Source organism: Monosiga brevicollis, genomic scaffold, assembly GCF_000002865.3.
Source record: "Monosiga brevicollis MX1 MONBRscaffold_2 genomic scaffold, whole genome shotgun sequence".
Taxonomy (NCBI): domain Eukaryota; class Choanoflagellata; order Craspedida; family Salpingoecidae; genus Monosiga; species Monosiga brevicollis.
The window spans coordinates 621,793-640,993 of NW_001865039.1; the positions used below are offsets into that span (position 1 = coordinate 621,793).

The window sequence follows — 19,201 nt, forward strand, 5'->3', positions numbered from 1 at the left end:
TTGGGTCGTGTGCTTGTGTGGACGGTGACGGACAGTGACGGCGGCGTCTCACCATGGCAAGCGAGGCAAGCGAGGTGGGAGAGGCCGCGGGCCGGCCCACGGATGAGGCTATCATGCGGCAGATGGAGGATATCAAACAGGAGGTGCGTCGGGTATGGCTAAGCACTGCTCAGTGCGTTGGTGGAGCCGGTGTGCGTTCATCCCCCGCAACGTAGGCGGCGCAGCATCCGCTCATGGGTGAGCGCACGGGAATCGACGTCTTGTTGGCAGAGTACCCGGACCCGCTCTTTCACACCAAGCTTGAGGTATGACTGACAAATGGCGACGGGGCTCTCTGGTGCCACTTTTGACGGCTGCTCATCGGGTTTGGCGTGCACGTAGACGCTACAGCGTCGCCAGGCTAGTTTTCGACGCACTCGCGGCGATGGGTGCGTCGATCTCGACCGCAATGACCCTCGGGATTAGAGTCACTGCCGCTCTTGTTTAAACCTGACCCATGTTGTGCTCGGAAAACGAATGAGGCACGATAGAAATTGCTTTTATCGATCATATGCCTTTGGTATTCTTGAACACCTGCTCCAGCACAAGGATGCCATTGATGGGTACGGGTCTCTGCCCTTCCCCGTGCTCGCTGCACCACGCCCCTACAATGCATTTGAAGACATGTCCTCCTCCACACTGGAACCACGTTAGGTTTTTGCTGAGGCTACGGGAGACGTATGAAATGGCATTGGCAGCCGGATGTCCGGAATTCACCACAGAAGACTTTTACGAAACGGTGTGTGGCAGCCACCATTCTCTTGCAGCCGGCTCTAGCGCATCCCATGGGTTCTGCTGCATGGGTCACATTCAAATTATCCTGGGATCGTCATGAATTGGGATGAGCGTGTCAGGTGGCCGACATGGTGACGGATCTCAAAGCGGACGAGGCGTCCCTGACCACGCTGTTGGCGGCCGTCAACGATGAAGGCCTATCCAACTACTTGGTGGCTTACATGCGGATCATCACCAGTGCCTACATGCAGGTGAGGCATGCACGTCAAGCGCTTTCCAGCGTTGGTTTGTGATGCGACGACGTTCTCACCACGCCTACTCTGCTGGCCTCCCGGTGCCCCCAACCGTTGTTTCAGCTCAACGCTGACTACTTCCAGCCCTTTATCGAGGGTGGTCTCACGGTGAAAGAGTACTGCAGCATCAGCGTCGACCCGTTTGGTGTCGAAAGCGAGCATTTGCAAGCCCAAGCCTTGATCTCGGCGTTGCGCCTGGGTTGCCGAATCACGTACATTGATCGAGTAAGGGACTTATACGAGCTCCAGCTGGTTGTCTCGTGTTGCTCGCCTCACGCGTGTCCCGATGCATCGTCTTGCGTAGTCACCGGGCGCCGAGCCTCCGTGCCATGTGCTTGAGGGTCCCGATGGATCAGGCCAGCCCGTCTGCCATCTGATGTTTCGACCGGGCCACTATGACGTCCTCTACCTGCCCACTGCAGCTCCCTAGCGCCCTGACATTATCATGCTTCCCAACACCCAGAGTGACGTGCCGTGCTTTCCTTTGTCAAAGAAAATCCATTCCATCGACGCAAGGACCACCAATCTCGCACCCATCATGGTATAGAAACTCAACCAACATTACCGCTACTACTGGTATCACCATCACACCATCACCATCATCATTATCGATTATCTGCCAGCGAATGTGGCGCTCGTGCCTATTTGTTCGCGTGATCCCACGTTACGACGATATGGTGGGAGGCAGGCACACGCGACTCTCAGGAGGTTGCGGTGCTATTTTGACTGGCCGAGGCATCTCGGCCTTCGCTCTCTTCCAACGCCCGCAAGAGGCGAAAGAGTCCGGCGGCCTCCTTAATGCGGCTAAATTCGATGCAAAAGGCTTGCACCTCAATATACAGGTCCTTGACGTTGATGATCTTGTTGCGAATCAGAGACTGGAGGAACACGCATACCAATCGCACGAGGCGATTTCGCATGTACTTGTCCTAACGAGGAGGAGACCAGGCGAGGTGCAGGGCATGTAGGCCGGCGCAGGCATTGAATGAGCACACGGGCGCGCACCCAAACATCAACTCTGTTGAAGACGAGCATACCGCAATGTTTTCGCAGGTGGAAATGCAGTTGGAAATGTACAGGTGGATAAACTCGGTGGGCAAGTCTACCGACTGCGTATCCCATGGGTCGGTGAGTGCAAATACACGCGTTGGCGCGTTGATTTAGAAGTCAGCGTGCATGCTGGCATACGGCACACTTCAGCACCACTTAAGGAAACACGCAAACAACCAAACAGAGCCCAATACAGCACAAGGGCATACCGTGGTAAGGCGATTGACGACCTCCATGGAGTGGAGGGACATTTCCATGTTGACCAAAACGGAAAAGTATCTAGCGCCAGCGTCAAAATCGTGTCAGACGAACCAAGTGTAGCCCACCACTTCATGTTTGTGCGCAGGTACGGGGTTGGGCAGGGGTCACCTACTCTGTAATCTGGCTAGATGGCATGAGTTGGAGAAGCACCTCGATGGCAATGAGCGGGTTGTGGGCAACCAGGTCCGGCAGCTTTTGTGGAGTCAGTCCAATGTGAAATACCAGGTGGGGGTCGGCCTTGAGTTGATCTGTAAAACTCTGTTTGAAAACATTCAAAAATAGATAAAAAAAATCAAGGTCATTGCAGGTATGAGATACTGCACGCCAAATTGAGGCGCTTTGGTGGCCAAGCCTGGGAAGGCCATCGGTACTGCTACCGAGGCGAATGAGCTGCTTGGGTCTGTCATGACACTCACCTCGTGTTGTTCACTTGTGAGGGCCTGCTGACACGCAAGTCTCAGCATGGTGCGCACCTCGGAGCCGGCTGAGGACTCTCGTCCAATGGAAACGTCCCATCGAAGTTCATGGCTGGCTTCGCGGGGCACCAGCCACGCGGCCTCGAAATCCCCGAGGGGCAGGGTAGGTGGTGGCATGCGAACGAATCGGGGTTGAAGGTCGGGCCCGTTGCCTTGTGCGAGGAGGTTACCAGCTTCAAGCATGAGCTGCTTGGCGGATTCGGTAGTCTGAGCCACATCAGCTTCTGGAACGCTGCGGTCCGGATAGGGCAGGATACAGCTGACGTAGGGGATCTGGGGATGGTGTGCGTTTTGGCTGGCCATGAGCTGGGAGGCATCGGGTAGGCTGCTGGCGGGTTGAGGCATGGCGGAGAACTCTGTTACAAAATGATTGGCCGAGCTTTTAAGAAGCTGTTTCAATCAAAAGACAGGAACCCACCCAGCCGACGTGTGACGTTCAAATGAGAAAACGAAACAACGAAAAAAAAAAAAAAAAACGAAAAAAAAAGAGAGAGAAAAAAAAAAAAAAAAAGAGAAATAAAGATTGAGCGACGAAGCAGTTTGCTTTCATGGCGGATGTGCGAACCTGCGAGCCGTTGCCATTGTAGAGTTGGGCCACAAAGTCCTTCTCGCAGGGTGTGAGCGAAAAGGGCTTGAAGCTGGTGTGGAGAGCTTCATCGTGGGCCGGCACCTGATATCGAGCATTCAGAGGGGATGCCGCGGTCGAGGGTGAGAAAAGGGAACGGTGTTGTGGTTGAAAACGAGCAGCAGGTGGGCATCGAGCAGCAGCACTCAAGAGTCATGGTGGCGAGGCCTGAGCCACCTGTGCTACCTCATACCTTGAGAATGCGATCAAAGACGACGAGGAACGGATTGCTAGTGAGGGGTTCCTTGTGGTAGCCCCAATATAGGATGAATATGGCGTTGAGACGGTCGTGCACCGAGGGTAACAGGTCGGGATGCTCAAGCAGAACCGCCTGTGGCGGAAAAGGAACGGCGACGGGAACGGAGCGGGGTTGGAGGGGAAGTGAGTTTACGGTTGCTCGCAACGTTGTTTTCGATGCCTGTCTGATTTGGTGTGGATAGTCAAGGTGCGAGGCGCGAGAAAGCAGCCCAGAAGGGGCAGAGCAGGTGACTGCTCAAAATACAGCCGGGGACGGACCAATCCAGACGCTACGGTGAAGCGACGTCGCTCGGGAAACTCAGTCTGAAAAGCCGTGCCCACGCTGGCAAAGGAGGTGCCATGGTTCTGAGCCAACAGGCTAGCACGGCACACGACGTGGGGATGGAGCAACGGCGCGGTGAGAGGACGAGGGAACACCAGCCATCGGCAAAGCATTCAGCAGGTATCAGGGTGTCGCATCAAGCCAACCTCAAGAGGCGTGAAAACTCATCCTCGTTGGGAGCCATACTGTTGGGGAGGGAGAGTGGACAGCAGACAGCGCTGAAAGCATCCCGGGTCAAAGGCAGCGCAATCTATGGGAGGCAGGTGAAAAAATTGTGTGAGGAAGGGTGGGACTGTGGTCGGGGCGTGGGTTGTGGTGTGTCAGTGAATGCATCAGAGGGACTGACCACTACGCGAGGATGCTTGAGACGTGCCAAGTCACGGCGATGACAGTGCCGCCGCGGCTTCCTCAAACGCGAGCGTGCTTGGAAAGCCTGAATCGCCTGGCCGCGTTGACCAGATTGGCAGGAACCAGAAAGAATCAGGGGAGCGGCCTCTGGGTGAGCCCTTTGCACGGCGAGCGATGACGAGAGGCGCGGGTTTGCAGGCTGGCTCACAAGGGCCAAAGCACAGTGCCCCCCATGGGCAGCAAAAGATCCAGAATCAAGAAGGCTTTTGGTTCAAGCAATAAGACCCACCGATGCTAATCAGGTCGGGACCAACAGGGTCAAGGGGTGTCGTTGACGCGTCGGGTCGTGGCGCGAGCCAGGGAGCGAGAACGAGAGAGAACGGGCCGGGTCGCCGTCGCCCCCGGTTCTTTGCTTTCAAGCTAAAAAGATGGCTGTCGAGCACTGGGTGGCTCTCTGACAATCTTGCGCTGTTGACAACAGACGTTGTTCGGGTTTCGACACGATTTACTTCTTTTTTTTCGTTTTTTTTTCCGTTTTGTGTGTGTGTTTATCCGTTTAATACCATACCTCGAGCGAAGCGGCCTTTGGTCTGACATTTGTGATTGGCAATGAGTGTGAAAAACCACACTTTGCAGACTTTAAGTGTGACGTGCACTACATTTTATCGGAATGCATGGCTATGTGGCGCGGGCGTGCTCCGGAAACGGTCACCCAAGCCAACAACGTTAATAAACGAAAAAACACCTCTCTTATTCTGTTTTGTCACACACACACACACATCTCTCTCTTTCTCTCTCTCTCTCTGTGTCTCTCTTTATTTCTTTTTCCATTTTCTGTGTTTATTGCTGAACCTCTGGCTTCCTATCAGGCTTTTTTACCATCTCTGAAAGATATTTCACCTTCACGCATCTCTCTGCATTAGCTTTGAATTTCCTACGTCTGATACCACACTTTGGCTCCACATCTCTATCCCACTCCCCACTCCCCCTCGACATCTCTGCTCAAACTCTCCCACCATTCGCGTTCCTCTCGTTCCGTCTGTTGCTGCTCGGTCGGTCGGTCATCCCATCATCTTGTGGTGATTGCCGTGAGGGCCGGGGGCGAGAGTGATTTGCCTGATTTGCTCCGCGCGGTCCTGTCATCACCGGTCCTGACTGCCTCCCTTGAGCCCTGTTGCGCTTGGACACCACGCGCGGTGCAACTGGCTTTTGAATGTCGATGCTGTTCTATCGGAGGTCGCCGCCACTTTGTGTTGGTTGTTCTTAGCGATACCAACTTGCCGCCCACCCCCTTTGAACGTCTCGCCAGACGTCTATGTGTGTGTGTGTGTGTGTGTGTGTGTGTGTGTGCTCAACGGCCTCTTGTGGCTCGAAAAGCGCGCGCTTTGCATCTGCACACGCTGAAGCAGGTACCTACCAGCCTTCGCACAAACCTGTCGCCTCACCCCGGCTTCCTTTGCTCAGCCCTTGGTCACCAAGGCCTCGAAACTCAAACAGCCTTGTCCTCTGGAAGCACCGAGCAAGCGGGGCCCTCATGTTGCCTCATGTTGCCGCTCGCTTCTCTTTCGCCTCTGTCTTTCTGCTATTACCGCATGCGGAAGCCACAGGATTGCCATCGCTGCCAACTCCATCAGCTCCATCACTTCCATAAGCTCGATCAACGCCTCGCACAGGGGCTGGAGTTTGTTTCTCGCGCTGCTGAGATCGTCCCATCTCCTCCAAACATCCGACCAGGTGTCTTCGTCACCCTGGGAGGCGACATGGCCCGCTAGGGCTGAGGGTTCTGCCTGAGGTCCGTCTTCAAGTTGCCTAGCTGCCTCGGCACAAGTTGACATTCAAGGTTTCCAGCCTCACTCTCTGTCTCACTCCCGCCGTCTTGGCCACACACGACGATGTGTTGGGCGTCTTGTTCTTGTCTTCTTTACTTTAGCTTCGTACCCGAAGGGTCAGATCGACTAGACACTCGCACGTTGCTCTCCTCCCAGGTCTCCCACCACCATCATGGCACTGGCCGGCGAGCACTTGATGGTCAGTCTGCACTGTTGTCGCGTTCAAGCTGGTGTGGCTGCACCTCACTTTTCTTTTGGGGATTTCCAGGAGCGCGGTCTGGCCCGCCATGATTCCGAAGAAAGCGCCTCGCTCCAAGTCCCTTTGAGCTTCCCGTAAGACTTTCAACGAACCCATTGCTCCAATAAGATTGACGCTTCTCTGCTCCAACCGATTTGTGCCACTCTCACACTCAAGCGCTTGTTTGGTACCCCTTTGACCGGCCTGCGACTACAGCATTCCCACGCGTGCCATCGCCGCCGATTCCCCCGAAGTATGTATGATTTTGCGCTGTTTTATCAACCAAGCTGCTCTTGGTTGTACCGCTCTTGGCTATGCGCCGATGGACCGCCCAAGCGTCATCTTGCAACATTTGACCGCGCTATCGTTCAGCATGCGCCATTCTCACATCCCACTTCATTCTCCCATATCACATAGTTTGGCTGGTCCTCGTCGATTCGCTCAAGAAGAGGCAGTTCGCTTTACAAGCCCAAAACTTCCCAGAACCAGTTCAAGCTGCAGACTGGCCAGATTCGTCATAGCCGGCGCCGCAAGGTACTGTTGTTGCCACGCTCTCCAGCTGTCTGCCTCAGTAGTCGCTTTCGCTCCAGGCGCTGGGCTTCGCTTCCTCCTGCCACCGGCTTATACACCACACTCTCTGGGCTTTGACCCTTGTTGCTTCTGTTACCCGTCAATTACGATTAGGGTGAACGCTTCCGGCATCATTCCATGCCTGACTTGCGCGTGCCCTTCGATTGGGTCGACGATGCCGTGGTGCGGGTTTTCTTTCCCCCCTTTTTTTTTCACTTTGGACACCAACTCAGCTTGGTCTTGAGATACTTTCCCGTCTAGCTTCCATTCATCGCCTTCTTCTCTCGGCGTTCATGTCTGATGCCATGTCATTTTGTTTGCAATGTGCATGTTCGTACGTATCCATCATCCATAGGGTGCTTTCGCGGCTACGGGTGGTGGCATCAGTGCCAAGGGCCGTCGGGTGCAATCCTTTCGTACTTCGTTGCGCAAAAATCGTAGCCAGGTCTGCGCTTTTGATTGCATCACGCTCTTCCCAACCCACTTGTGCTTCCTTGAGCTGTACTCTCACCGTCTGGTCTTGTCTTGGGATGGTGGCCTTGGAGTAGAATTTGTCCCGACTTGCTTCACCCCATCGCGTGGAATCCCCTCTTGCGATCCAGGAGGATAGGTGTGAACGCCGGGATCCGAACCTGCTGCATCCAAATGCTTCATCTACCCGTCACTCATTTTTCCTTTCTTTCATATATGTGTGTGCGTGTGTTTGCGCGCGCGCGTACCTTTTTCTTGCTTGCGGGGGGTGTAGTACGAGTGGATCGATATCACGGTATCGATCTCGACGCAGTGTGCGAGGTAGCACGCGAGGCAGTGTAAGTCACGGCGCCATACACAAAGCTGTGGTATTTCGCGCTTTGAAGTCGTGTCGCAGAGCCTTTTCTCACCTGCAGACTCTTCTTTTGGTAAATTCAGGGGTCACCGGCAGTAGGCCGGCCTGATTCCGGCCGCGGATCCATCCGCTTGGAGCGCACGCGCAGTTGGAGTCCCATCCGTGAGCTGCCAAGCGTCAATCAGCCCTCAGAAGACTACGAGAATCGTTATCAAAGCATCTTACACCGCTTTGAGCGAAACATTGTCGATTTCCGCGCCTCACTGGATGACAGCAACACTGATGGCAGTGACACCGTGCGTATCCGTCCATGTTATGCCGACATCAATGCTTCTTCAACGGCGCACGGCGTCATGCAGCGCCAAACGTGCAGGATCAGGCCATTCTTGTACTTATCAAGACCCCGGTGTGGCTTTGTGGCGTCATAGGCAGCCCAGCTCGGCTTGGTTCGCGAGCAGTTAAAGTTGAGCGTCCAGGAGATTATCGAGTGGTGCGGCAAGCAAGAAATGAATAGCCAGTTCTTGTCACAAACTTCAGAGCTCCTCGTCAAGCTGATGGAGCATTGCTCGCCGGACGACCCAGCCGTGACCAAAATTCGCACCCTTCTTCGTTACATTGCCACGCCTTTGCGCTTTTTAGAGTGTCTCGAGCCGGGTGTCGAAGAGGAGGGTACGTGTGAACACTCATGCATGACGACGCTTCTGTGTTCGAGCTTGGCCATGACGGCTGCCCTGTCCATCTCTACTCATCATTTTGGATCGTGCGCGTTGATTGGCATGGCGCAGAGTTGACGGATGACACCGCCCATGATATGCTGCTTGATCTCATTATCGGTGCTGATACGGGCGACAACAAGCACATGTCCAACTACATTTCCAGCCGTATGGTGTCAAACTTTGGTCCCGAGGATGCCGATGACCAGCAACAGAACTTTTACAAGCCTCAAGAGGGACTATTGCAACAAGGTAAACGTTTCCTCCAGCTTGGCCGACTGCCAACCAAGCATGACTTCAACTTTGTCAAGCTCCTCAGTGCCGGGGCTTATGGTGGCGTCTGGCTGGCCGTGCACCGTGACACGAGCGAGCGCGTGGCCATCAAAGTCTTGAAGAAGAAGGATATGATGGACAAAAATGTAGTGCGACAGGTCATGGCCGAAAAGAATATTCTGCAGTTCGCTCGCAGCCCATTTCTGATCAATCTCTGGTGCTCCTTCACGACCAAAGAGTCGCTGTACATGGTGATGGAGTATGCATCGGGCGGTGATCTGGCGGCTTATCTCAAAATGTGTGAGCGCCTTCCCGTGGACCAGGCCCGCCGATACATTGCCGAAACTATCTTGGCCGTCGAGTACATTCACGAGTTTGGAATCGTGCACCGTGACCTCAAGCCCGACAACCTCGTCATTGCGGAGAACGGCCATATCAAGTTGACTGATTTTGGCCTCTCCAAAGTGGGTGTCATGAATCGCACGAGCGTTCTCGAAGAACATTCAGGTACGGTTCACACGGCGAGGCACAGCCTGCATTTGGAGATGCCTGCCTCTCGTTGTTGTCATATTTGTGCTTCAGCTTCTCTTCGCACAGTCTACCGTTGACGTTTGCGGCCCCACCGTGCTCACCTTGACTTTCATGATGCTTTTTCTTTCGTGTCTGTGGCGCAGTTGCCGGGGTGGCCGACTTCAAGGACAAGCAACGCTTGGGCACACCGGATTACATGGCACCGGAGGTCATTACAGGTCAAGGCTACGGCAAGGCGGTTGACTGGTGGGCCATTGGCATCATTCTGTACGAGTTCCTCTACGGTGCCCCGCCCTATTCGGGTGATACTGTTGAAGAACTGTGGGACCAAACCCTGAATGCCCCCGTTGAGTTTCCTGAAGATGATGAGGACGACGAGGACGAAGAGAATAGGCAGGATCCCTATTACGTCATTCCAGAGGCCCGGGATCTCATTGAGCTTCTTTTGGAAAAGGACCCCGCTCGCCGTTTGGGTACCCCGCCACCTCCATCCCACCTCGCATCCTGGGAGCAGGTCATGCCTGGGGCCTACTATGTCAAGGAACATGTCTTTTTCGTCGTCGAGTTGATGCACGAAGAGGGCGCCATCGATTGGGACAACTTGCTGCTCGAGACGGCGTGCTTTGTGCCCGTGCTGGACGATGATTTTGACACGTCCTACTTTGACACCCGCCAAGATCGTTACAACCACCAACTCAGCAGCTCCTCCTCCGACGAGGAGAGCAATGACAGCTCGTACCAGGGGGATCAGTTTCACAACTTTAATTGCATTCACCCATCCTCGGCCTCGGCCACCCCAGGCCCCGGAAGCTCGCCGATCATGAGTCGCAGTCGGCGCGCCTCACGAACCATCAACGCCCTGTTGAACGACAGGCACGAGGGTGCGAGTATCATGTCACCGCGGTCACCGGGTGATAGCATTCGTTACCTGCCTCGCCCCTCCAGCCAGCAGTCGACGCGCCCGGTGCCCCTCGAGCCGGACCGCCGACAGGCCAGCCAGTCAGCGCCCAGCTCCCCGCCTGCCGTCTCTCGCAACAACTCAAGCCACGATGTCTTTAGCTTTGCCACCCCGGATACAAGCCCCCGCCTCGAGCGCAAGGATTCGCAACCCGTTTCCAACCTGGCGCACGAGCTCAAGCTGCGTCTTACGCATCCGCGTCCCACTGTCAAGGTCGAGGATACAGCCAGCAGTCAGGCACCCGGGGCAACAGCTGGTCTGGCCTCGCCGCTCAGCTCCGGCACGACGTCCGAAAGCAATTCTCGCACGGCTTCCTTGCACCAGGTGGAGCGGCGCAAGGAGTCTGGCTTTGGCACTTCGTCGCCCAGTTCGCTTAACGTGACGGTCGACGAGCCCAGCCCCTCGGTCATCCGCATTTGTTTACCGTTTGACGAGCAGATGAAGTACGGGTTTACGATCCGAAACACTTTCATGGGTGCGCGCAAGCACCGCGTGTGCCGCGTCGCGCCTGGCAGTGCGGCAGAGAAGAAGGGAATTCGACCTGGCTTCGCGCTGTTGCGCGTGGATCACAAGGATGTGACCAAGTTACGCCAGCAGCAAGTTGGTCGCATGATGCAGGCCTGCTGGGGTCGTGAAACCGTGCTTGACTTTGAAATGCCGAGCAAAGCGTCTCGCAAGAGCAAGTCACCGCGCGTTCGAAAGAGCACGTCCTTGACCTCGTCTCTGCGCCGGTCTCTACGTCGTCGTAAGAGTACTCGTGACCTTTCCAAGTCACCTTCTGTCACCGAGTCACCCAACAACTCCCCTGCGGGCAGCCTCCACAAGTCCCCTGTCAGCAGCTTGCGGGCCACACGGACGGCCAGCAATCTCAGCACGGCCACGCTGTTTGACAACGTCGGTCCCAACAACGAGTTGGAGGTTGGGCCAGAGGATGGTCGAGCTTCTCCATCTTTTGGACGCACAACGAGCGATTATGGCCGCCTCCCAGAGCGGCGCCAGTCTGGTGGCGCGACGCGGGGTTCGTTACGACGCATTTTGCGGCGCTCGCGGCGTGGGTCGTCAAGTCCCCGCAGCGAGTCTCCCATCAACGGCCGCCATCGCGAGTCATTCAGCCAACCACCCGAGCTGGATCGCTGGCCACGGCGTGTGGAGGAGGAGAACGGTTTTGTCTCGGAGCATCGCGAAGCCACGAGCCCTCCGCAGCGGCCCCACTTCCCGCGCTCTGCGCGCCGGTCCTCGCTCGGTGCCATCACCGTGTCGTCTCCCTTGGGCCTTTCGCCCTCCTCGTCGCCCTTGTCAGGGAGTCCCACGCGAAGCCCAAACCCTGTGGCTATGGCATCGGGTGCCATGCCCGAGCCCATGTCTCCAACTGTGAACAGCGGAGGTCTGCATGGCTCGAGTGCTATACCCACTGCCGTGCCGAGCAACGCGGGTGGCGTGTCGAGTGGAGGCGTTGGGATCACCTCACCACTTCAAAAAGAACGACGAAGCGGTAGCTCACGGCAAACGAGCCCGCTCTCGTCACCATCACACACGCCACCATCGACGCCGCGTGCTACCAAGGTTCATCAACACGTGAGCGAGCATTCGAGCTTGCGCATGGCCATGTCGCCACGACATCTACGTGAGGGGGCCACGTCTACGACTTCGCAGTCCACCGCAGCCTCGGTAGCTTTGGCCTCAACTTTGAGCCCCACGCCCCGTATGGGGATCCATTCTCCTTTGCTGAGTGCCAACGTGCCTCCCCGCTCCCCGGCCGAGTACTCGGAGCCGGAGTTGGAGGTTGCGTCTACCCGTCACCTCTCACTGGAGCATGCCCAGTTGCAGCAGCATGTGTCTGGGCAGCCGCAACATCGCCACTCGGCCTCGTCTCGGCTGGCTTCGACTCCAGCCCACGAGTCGGACGGTGCGTCACCAGAGCGACCGCCGGCATCCCGAGGACAGCGTTCTTGGGAGAACGTCGTCTTGCAGCTCGATGCCTTGTTGAGCACACCCGCTGAAACCACCTCAATGGGGTCAGGTTCGCCCCCGACAGCGGATGGTCGTGGCGCTGCTGACAACGGCGCCCGCAGCTTGCCTGGTTCGCCGCGGGGGCGCCGCGGTCGCGATGTGGGTGCGCCCATGGGGCGCGTTCGTGAGGGCGTGGCGACCACGGCAGCGGACTTGGCAGAAGATCACACCTTGCCACTGTGGACCTCCTCGCATGGCAGGGGCGAAAGCAGGGGTGATGCTGATGCCGATGACGCAGACGAGGCTTTGGACTCGGTCGAGACACGGCGCTGGCAGCCGTCTCCACCTTCGGTGCAGTTGGTGGCACCGCGACACACATCTGCGCCACCGACTCCGCTGCCGGGTCACGGGCATCCTTCTGGCCGCTTGAGCACGGGTAGCTTGGGGTCGACCAGTATGGCCGCACAGGGCACGGGCGGAGCGGGTTCATCTGCTGCTGCCATGGCCGTTCCGCTTGTGCGAGGCGAGTCTTTGGAGACCCGGCCCATGTCGGCGGAGGTTGTGAAGGATTTCCATGCACAGCTGCGTCAGTTGCGGCGCAGTCGCCGCCGCAGCAGCGGGCAGTCTGCGCGCTCACCCTCACCCGTCTATCAGCGGGCTGTGAGCGGTCCATTGCATGGCATGAATGGGGGCTCGGGTCTTGCGCCCGTGCCCAGTTCGACCGTGCGCACACTGCGTCGCTCGGGTCACGCAGCACGGGCGCTTTCAGACGTGGACTCTGACGCGGCTACGCACCAGTCTTCCTCCAACAGTTTGGCGTCGTCGCTGGCCGACAGCCTACAGCAGCGCCGTCGTCGCGACCGCGAAACTGTGGTGTAGCTCTGACTGGTTTGGAGCTTGCGCGCGGGAGGACATTTATCGTTTTTTTTTTTAACTTGTTGATGTTAGCATCATTGTTTGTGCTCTTCTCGCGCTTGGCTATTGTGTGTCTGGGCGACCTCGTGTGTTGGGCGAGCCCGTGTTTTCGAGTGGAAGGCGTTTGATTTGCTGTGACATAATATATTTTGTTTGTTCAACATGACACGATATTAAGATAGAGTTTTGTGTTTTTTGTTTTTGTTTGTGGCGGCGCTTTTCTGCTCTTGTTGTTGCAAGAGTGAAGGAAGGGGGCCTTTTGAATAGTCTTTCGCTCATGGAAGGGTCACGTTTCTGCCGCCTTGTTTGTGTGAGCGTCTGGAAATAAAGATGCGCCAGCTCTAGATGGCCCACAAAGTCGGAGCAGAGAGAGATTCAACATGTCCTTTTGTTTCTCAGAACAAGCCCAAAGTAGCTTGAGCTGTCTGTTTGTGGTGAAGGCCGATGGGGCATTGAAATTTTTTTCTACCTTTCTCATTTGGTAACGAATGGTGAAACAGGGACGCAAGGGTTTTCGTTTGTTTGTCGTCTGGTAACGGTTGGCTGCCCACGTCACCTGCCACGTTGCACCAATTGGATACACACGTCGGCTTTCCCCACGAAAATAGTGCACATGTTTAGAGGTAGGGTGCGAGTCCATGTGTGTTTGCCAGCTGCCACCAAGCATGCCTTAGTTTCGTCACTCAATTTTGTTGTTCTTTCGCTACCACATGACCCTCACTCACTCACAAACTGAGCGCATGGTTGTTTCATGTTACTCTCTCTCTGGAAGAAGAAGGGGGAACACGTTCCTCCTCGCACTCACGTTACCGGTTGCTTCCTTGACCTTATGCCGCACCCACCAACCCTTGCTTGAGGATGATGCGGGATGGTGGTGCATCTGTCGGGGGTAGGTACAGTTTTGTTACCTTGCACGTTTTGTGTGCCACCCACCCACACCATCACGATCCTGTTTGCTTCCTTCCTTTTGTTCTCCCTTTTTGTCGCTTGTTGGTCCCTTCACCTTTTGCCCTGTGCCCTTTTGACTTTTTTTTTTTTTTTTTTTTTTTTTGAGATTTTTTTTTTCCCCGCTTTGGTTTTCGTGCTGGGTGGGTGACAAGGGTGAGATGGGTGATGATGGGGTGACGGTTATCCCTTCTCTCCTCCCCTTGTGTATTTTTTCCACCACCCTTTGTGGGCACATCGTGCTTCTTGGGGCTCATGGCCGTTGGGGTGTGTATAAATGTCTCTCTCGCTGTGTGAACAACAAGAACAACAACAACAAGAACCATCAGCCCAAGTGACACCCTCTCCCCTCTCTCTGCGGTCCCCCCCGCTCAGGTACAAGGACATGGCACACGGCCTTGCTCGCTTCTTTGTGTGCCCTCCTTCCCTACTTCTTCTTCTTCTCGACCCGCGCACACGGACACACACGGACAAACAGACACACGCGCACATTGGCACAAACCAGAGCGTCGGTAGAGCTCGCCTGCCGTTCGTGGTGGCCTTGTGCATCCCCTCGCAACCCTGCTCTACCGGCGGCTTCGGCGGCTTTGTTCTTTTCCTGTCGCTGTGTACCGCTGTGCCGCTGTGCCGCTGCTCTACTGTGCTGCCGTGCCTGTGCGTTCTCTGCTCTCCGCTTGCACGAGAGGCGTCTGCGTGTGGTAGGGTGGGAGGTGTCGCACCGGTCTGCCTTGCACCTGCCTTTGGTCAGGGCTTGCGTTTGTCCCGGTTTTGCTTTTTCTCTTTGTCCGTCTATCTCTGTCTCCTCTCTCTGTTTCTGTCTGTGTCTGTCTCTCCTGTGCCTGTCTCTATCTCTGCCGCTGCCTCTTTGCCTCGCTGCCTCTCTGGCCTCTCTGGCCCTCTGCCTGTCGCTATGTGTGTGTTTATCCCTTGTCTCTGTCTACTTCGCTTGGCAAGACTCAACAGCACAGGAGAGACAGGGGAAGGAAGGGACAGCAGGGGTCGCTTTTCGCAGCAGCTACACAGCTCTCACGAGAAGGCAACAACCATTGAGAGACAAGAGGGCGGTGTATGTGTTTATGTGTGGTGTGTGTGGTGTCTGTTCGACTGCTCATCTTGTGCATCTGCCTTCCTGTGTCACTTTCCATTTGTGTCCATTCACCACTTGATGGGGCCCAGCGCCTCGTTCAGAGCTGTGTTTGTGCGTGCTCATGTTGTTGTCACTCGCTCAATTCAATCTATAGAGCTTAGAAACCAACAAGGTCGCTTTTATCAGCGCCCCAGTTGGATAGCAGCGGTCTCCTTTTGGTCACATCCTCCTTTTCCCATTAGCTAGCAGGTTGGTGGCCCCTCGTCAAAGCTGGCTTGGTGAACCGAGTGCCGCCCGTCCACTCGTCTTCAGATGCACAATACTTTGCATACTCAAAGGGCGTGTTACACACTCGTCCTTTCGACTGACGTGGCTCGCCGACTTTGAGGCTTCAACTCCGTGCGGGCTTGGGTGTGCGTTTTTGGATTTTGGCCTCTCTTCTCGACCTCTCTTCTTCATCCCAGCTTTGCACACCCTGGCTCCCGCCTTGATGATCTTCCATTGACTCGCTGCTTTGCCCCACTCTCGTCATCCATCCGCATTTGTGACTTAACCCAGCTCAATGCCTCTCAGCTTTCAGAGTAACGCTCATTCTTGTGGACTCGGCTTTGGACTGTAGATCCTCAACAACGTTTCACGATAGACAACACATACTATCGCAAACCGTGCGATCACAGCGAGCTTGCAGTACGTCACACGAATGCTCGAACCGCTACCAGCAGACATTTTCATTAAGCAACTTCTAAAACCCGGCTTTCGTAGCTCAAAACTGTCTGTGTCTCGCTTCCTTTGACGCACAGTCCGGCACGCGGTCCTGTCTTTTGATGAACGCTTAGGAGCCTACGAGCAGGGCTGGGTGAAAGTGGACTCCATTGCTTTCACCTGAAGAGTCTTTGTGTCTGTCATTGTCTTCTGGCTAATGTCAGCCCATCCATCCTCACGAGACTTCTGCATTCATGGCTGCCATGTACGCGGCCAACTTTGAACATTTGCTTCAACTTCAACAGCAGCAGCAGCTGCAACAACAACAACAACAACAACAACAACAACAACAACAACAACAACAACAACAACAACAACAACAACAACAACAACAACAACAACAACAACAACTTCAACAACAGCAACAACAGCAACAGCAGCAACAGCAGCCTTCCTCTTCTGCCTCAGATCGGTCAGCTGCAGCCCATAGCCAATATCCAGGCTTGTCCTCTTCCTCACATCTAATTGCCGAAGGCTCTGATGAATTCGGAGCCGCAACCACTTCAGCATTGAGCGAGCCCCAGCTTAATAATCCTTCCAACTTCACTACGGCCATGCCCGGACCCACCGCCATGAATGGTGGTTTGGGTATGAATCCTTCTGGCCTCAACAACGCTCTCCTGGCGCTGTTAGCTAATAACCCAGGACTTGGCAACTTGTCTGGCCTACCTTCTTCTTTGGCACTCAATCTTCAGGCTCAGGCGCAAGCACAAGCTCAGGCCCAGGCGCAAGTCCAGCAAGTCCAGCAAGCTCAGCAAGCTCATAGTCAAAATCCGATGCACTTGCAATCCCAAACATCAGGCCAAGTTCAACCTCAAGGGCCTAACCATCCTCTCAGTGGCATTCAAGCTGGTCATGCTGCGGATGCATCAACCATGTCCGGCTTGCCATTTAGCTCCTCAATGTTATTCCCTCAGCATCTCTGGCCAAGCCTCAGCTCATCTGCCTCTGGACCAACATCAGCCAGCGGTGCCGACTTTGCCCCGGGCGCAGCTACAACAAATAGCACTGCCGCTCTGGCAGCCGCCGCCGCCGCCGCAGCAGCAGCAGCAGCCAATGGTACGGCGGGACTCAATCCGTTTCAGCAGTTGGGCATGCAAGCCATGCAGTCAGCATCCTCCCAGAATAGCTCGGGTTTGCCCTCGAATTTGGCACGGGGCCCCTCTGGAGCATTGAGTGTGCTTGGTGGACCTCTCAAGGGCATGGTCGGAGGCATGATGCCTGGATCAAGTAATAGTGCTACGCCAGCGACCGGCGCATCTGGCAATGGTGCAGTCATGTCTCAGGCCTCCTCTCTAAACATGCCCTATCAAGGCCTAGCATGGCCTACCAATGGGCCATCGTCGGCTCTTGTCAATTCCTTGTGGGGCTCTGCAGGGGCACCTTCGAGCATGACTTCCAGCAACGGAAGCGGCCCCATGCAGAATCCCATGGACCTCTTGCGTCAGCAACTACAGCTTCAACAGCTGCTTCAGAACGGATCTTTGTTTCCGAGCAACTCAGGCTCTGGTGGACCGATGAACGGTGATGCTTTTGGTGCCGTGGCTGCTTTGGGTCATGCCACCAATTCCACGGCCCCAGCCTCGGTGCAATCTTCTACGCTAGGGTCCTTGCCCATGGTCCCTGGCGAGTCGGACGAGCGGGATCAACGTCGCCGGGAGCGAAATCGTCAAAAGTCGGTGCGCTACCGTCGCCGCAAGCGCATGCGTCTTGAGAATCTAGTCGAGGTAGCGCATGATTTGCATCAACATTGTCAGAAGCAGCACGAGCAGCTGCGTACGGCCTTAGCGCAACAGGGCGGGCCTGTCAAGTTGCCCGCTCTGCAGACAGAGTCGACACCGTCTGCGGGTGCCCACCAGCCCGTGGATGGAGGCAGCAAAGGCACGGAGGACACTGTGAATCATCAAAAGCAAAAGCCTCGTCTGAGTGAATCAGATGCCAGTATCGACTTGGCTGGAACCGCTGACGGAGAGGATGATGGTACTGATGACTTGCCCGAGCTGTCTTTGTCCGTTCCCAAGACCGAAGCAGCTGCTCTGGCAGCGTATCAAGAACGCATGTCTATCATCCAGGGCTCCTTTGAAGAACCATACACCAAAGTCTCTCTTCCGGCTCGCCTCGAGGCGTGGGAAGCGGTGAGTCTTGCTTTCCCAGTTTGGTTGTTTGTTAGAAAGATGGTGGCAGTTGAAAAGCGCGGACGGCTGTTGTGTACCCGTGCATGTGCATGGATTCTCACCTTTTGCGAGGGGCGCCCGTGCCGCTGCCATGTAGACACCCGAAGTACAGGCTTTGGATTTGGATACGCGCACGCGCGAGCGCAACCGCTTGCACTCTCGTCTGTATCGGCGGGAGAAGAAACAAGAGCTGAAAATGTGGGAGCGCTTGGCCATGCGCCTCCACAACTTGCAACAACTACAGCTCCGGCTTTGCAAGCTGTATGGCCTCTCTTTGTCATTGACGGTTATCCCGTTTCAGGGTAGCAATGACCAGGCGGAGGAGACTTTGAGTGGAAACGACGGTGTTTCATCTCCCTTGTCGAGCACCTCGGGCGGCGATGCACACGGCAAGCCGACCGAGGCTTCTGGGGGAAGGGCTGCGCCACGCCGCAAGCTAAACACGCAGCATCAAAGTTCAACAACTGAACGTGACGGCGACTTGCGGCGTTGACGCTGCTGCTTGGCGCTCAGCTTGTATTCCCCGTCTTGAGTGCCTCAATCTCCACTCCTTCCCTCACCCCCTCCATCTTCTTTCTCATTGCCTCGCCGCCACATGCTGGTTTTGTGGCGCTACGCCGGCGATGACAAGGACTCTTTTAATCTTTTGAGGGTCCCTGTCTTTGTCTTTGTCTTTGCTTATCATTGACTTTGTGAGGGAGCGAGTTGTGTTGTGCTTGCAAGCTCTCTCTTGAGCGCCGATTATCACGTTGTGTAGTCAATGTCCGTCACGGCAGAGACACGGGAATCAGTTCCCCTCCTCCTTCCTCTGCCTTTTCCTACGCTTTTAGTTGTTAGCTAGACACATCATGACGTTTTCCCGGCCGCTGTTCCGCCTGCCTGTCGCTTGGTCGGTGTCACGGCTGCCACACAGGTCGCTCTTGCCTTGAACCTTGGACTCGACATTCCTTGGCGTCGTCGTACTTTGATTAAGCATTGTCAAGCCCGCCACCCATGTGCGTGTGGTGCCCCCCCCCCCCCCCA

The 19,201-nt window shown here is 55.7% G+C and overlaps 4 protein-coding genes across 4 annotated transcripts; 3 read left to right on the forward strand and 1 right to left on the reverse strand.

The window, feature by feature from the left end:
* Positions 1 to 53: 53 nt before the first annotated feature.
* Positions 54 to 1,497, forward strand: MONBRDRAFT_21944 (uncharacterized protein; the record flags this gene model as incomplete). The annotated part of the gene is made up of 7 exons (XM_001742057.1): positions 54 to 143; positions 216 to 305; positions 382 to 428; positions 694 to 778; positions 894 to 1,025; positions 1,131 to 1,292; positions 1,372 to 1,497. The coding sequence occupies 7 exons, from the start codon at positions 54 to 56 to the stop codon at positions 1,495 to 1,497; spliced, it is 732 nt and encodes a 243-aa protein (XP_001742109.1).
* Positions 1,498 to 1,663: 166 nt separating this feature from the next.
* Positions 1,664 to 4,810, reverse strand: MONBRDRAFT_30767 (uncharacterized protein). The gene is made up of 11 exons (XM_001742513.1): positions 4,697 to 4,810; positions 4,406 to 4,501; positions 4,206 to 4,309; positions 3,996 to 4,095; positions 3,673 to 3,810; positions 3,420 to 3,524; positions 2,795 to 3,244; positions 2,491 to 2,636; positions 2,327 to 2,396; positions 2,105 to 2,176; positions 1,664 to 1,996 (listed from the first exon to the last, which is right to left on the reverse strand). Exons 3-11 carry the CDS (start codon positions 4,241 to 4,243, stop codon positions 1,769 to 1,771), a joined length of 1,347 nt encoding a protein of 448 aa, XP_001742565.1. The 5' UTR covers positions 4,244 to 4,309; positions 4,406 to 4,501; positions 4,697 to 4,810; the 3' UTR covers positions 1,664 to 1,768.
* A 3,943-nt stretch (positions 4,811 to 8,753) lies between these two features.
* MONBRDRAFT_13270 (uncharacterized protein) lies at positions 8,754 to 9,865 on the forward strand (the record flags this gene model as incomplete). Its single annotated transcript, XM_001742058.1, has 2 exons — positions 8,754 to 9,363; positions 9,531 to 9,865. Coding segments are annotated over 2 exons (945 nt in total), but the record flags the coding sequence as incomplete, so codon positions are not given.
* Positions 9,866 to 14,385: 4,520 nt separating this feature from the next.
* On the forward strand, positions 14,386 to 18,139 carry MONBRDRAFT_30768 (uncharacterized protein; the record flags this gene model as incomplete). Its single annotated transcript, XM_001742059.1, has 4 exons — positions 14,386 to 14,530; positions 15,397 to 15,491; positions 15,862 to 15,929; positions 16,043 to 18,139. A coding segment is annotated over exon 4 (1,941 nt), but the record flags the coding sequence as incomplete, so codon positions are not given.
* Between the last annotated feature and the right edge of the window lie 1,062 nt (positions 18,140 to 19,201).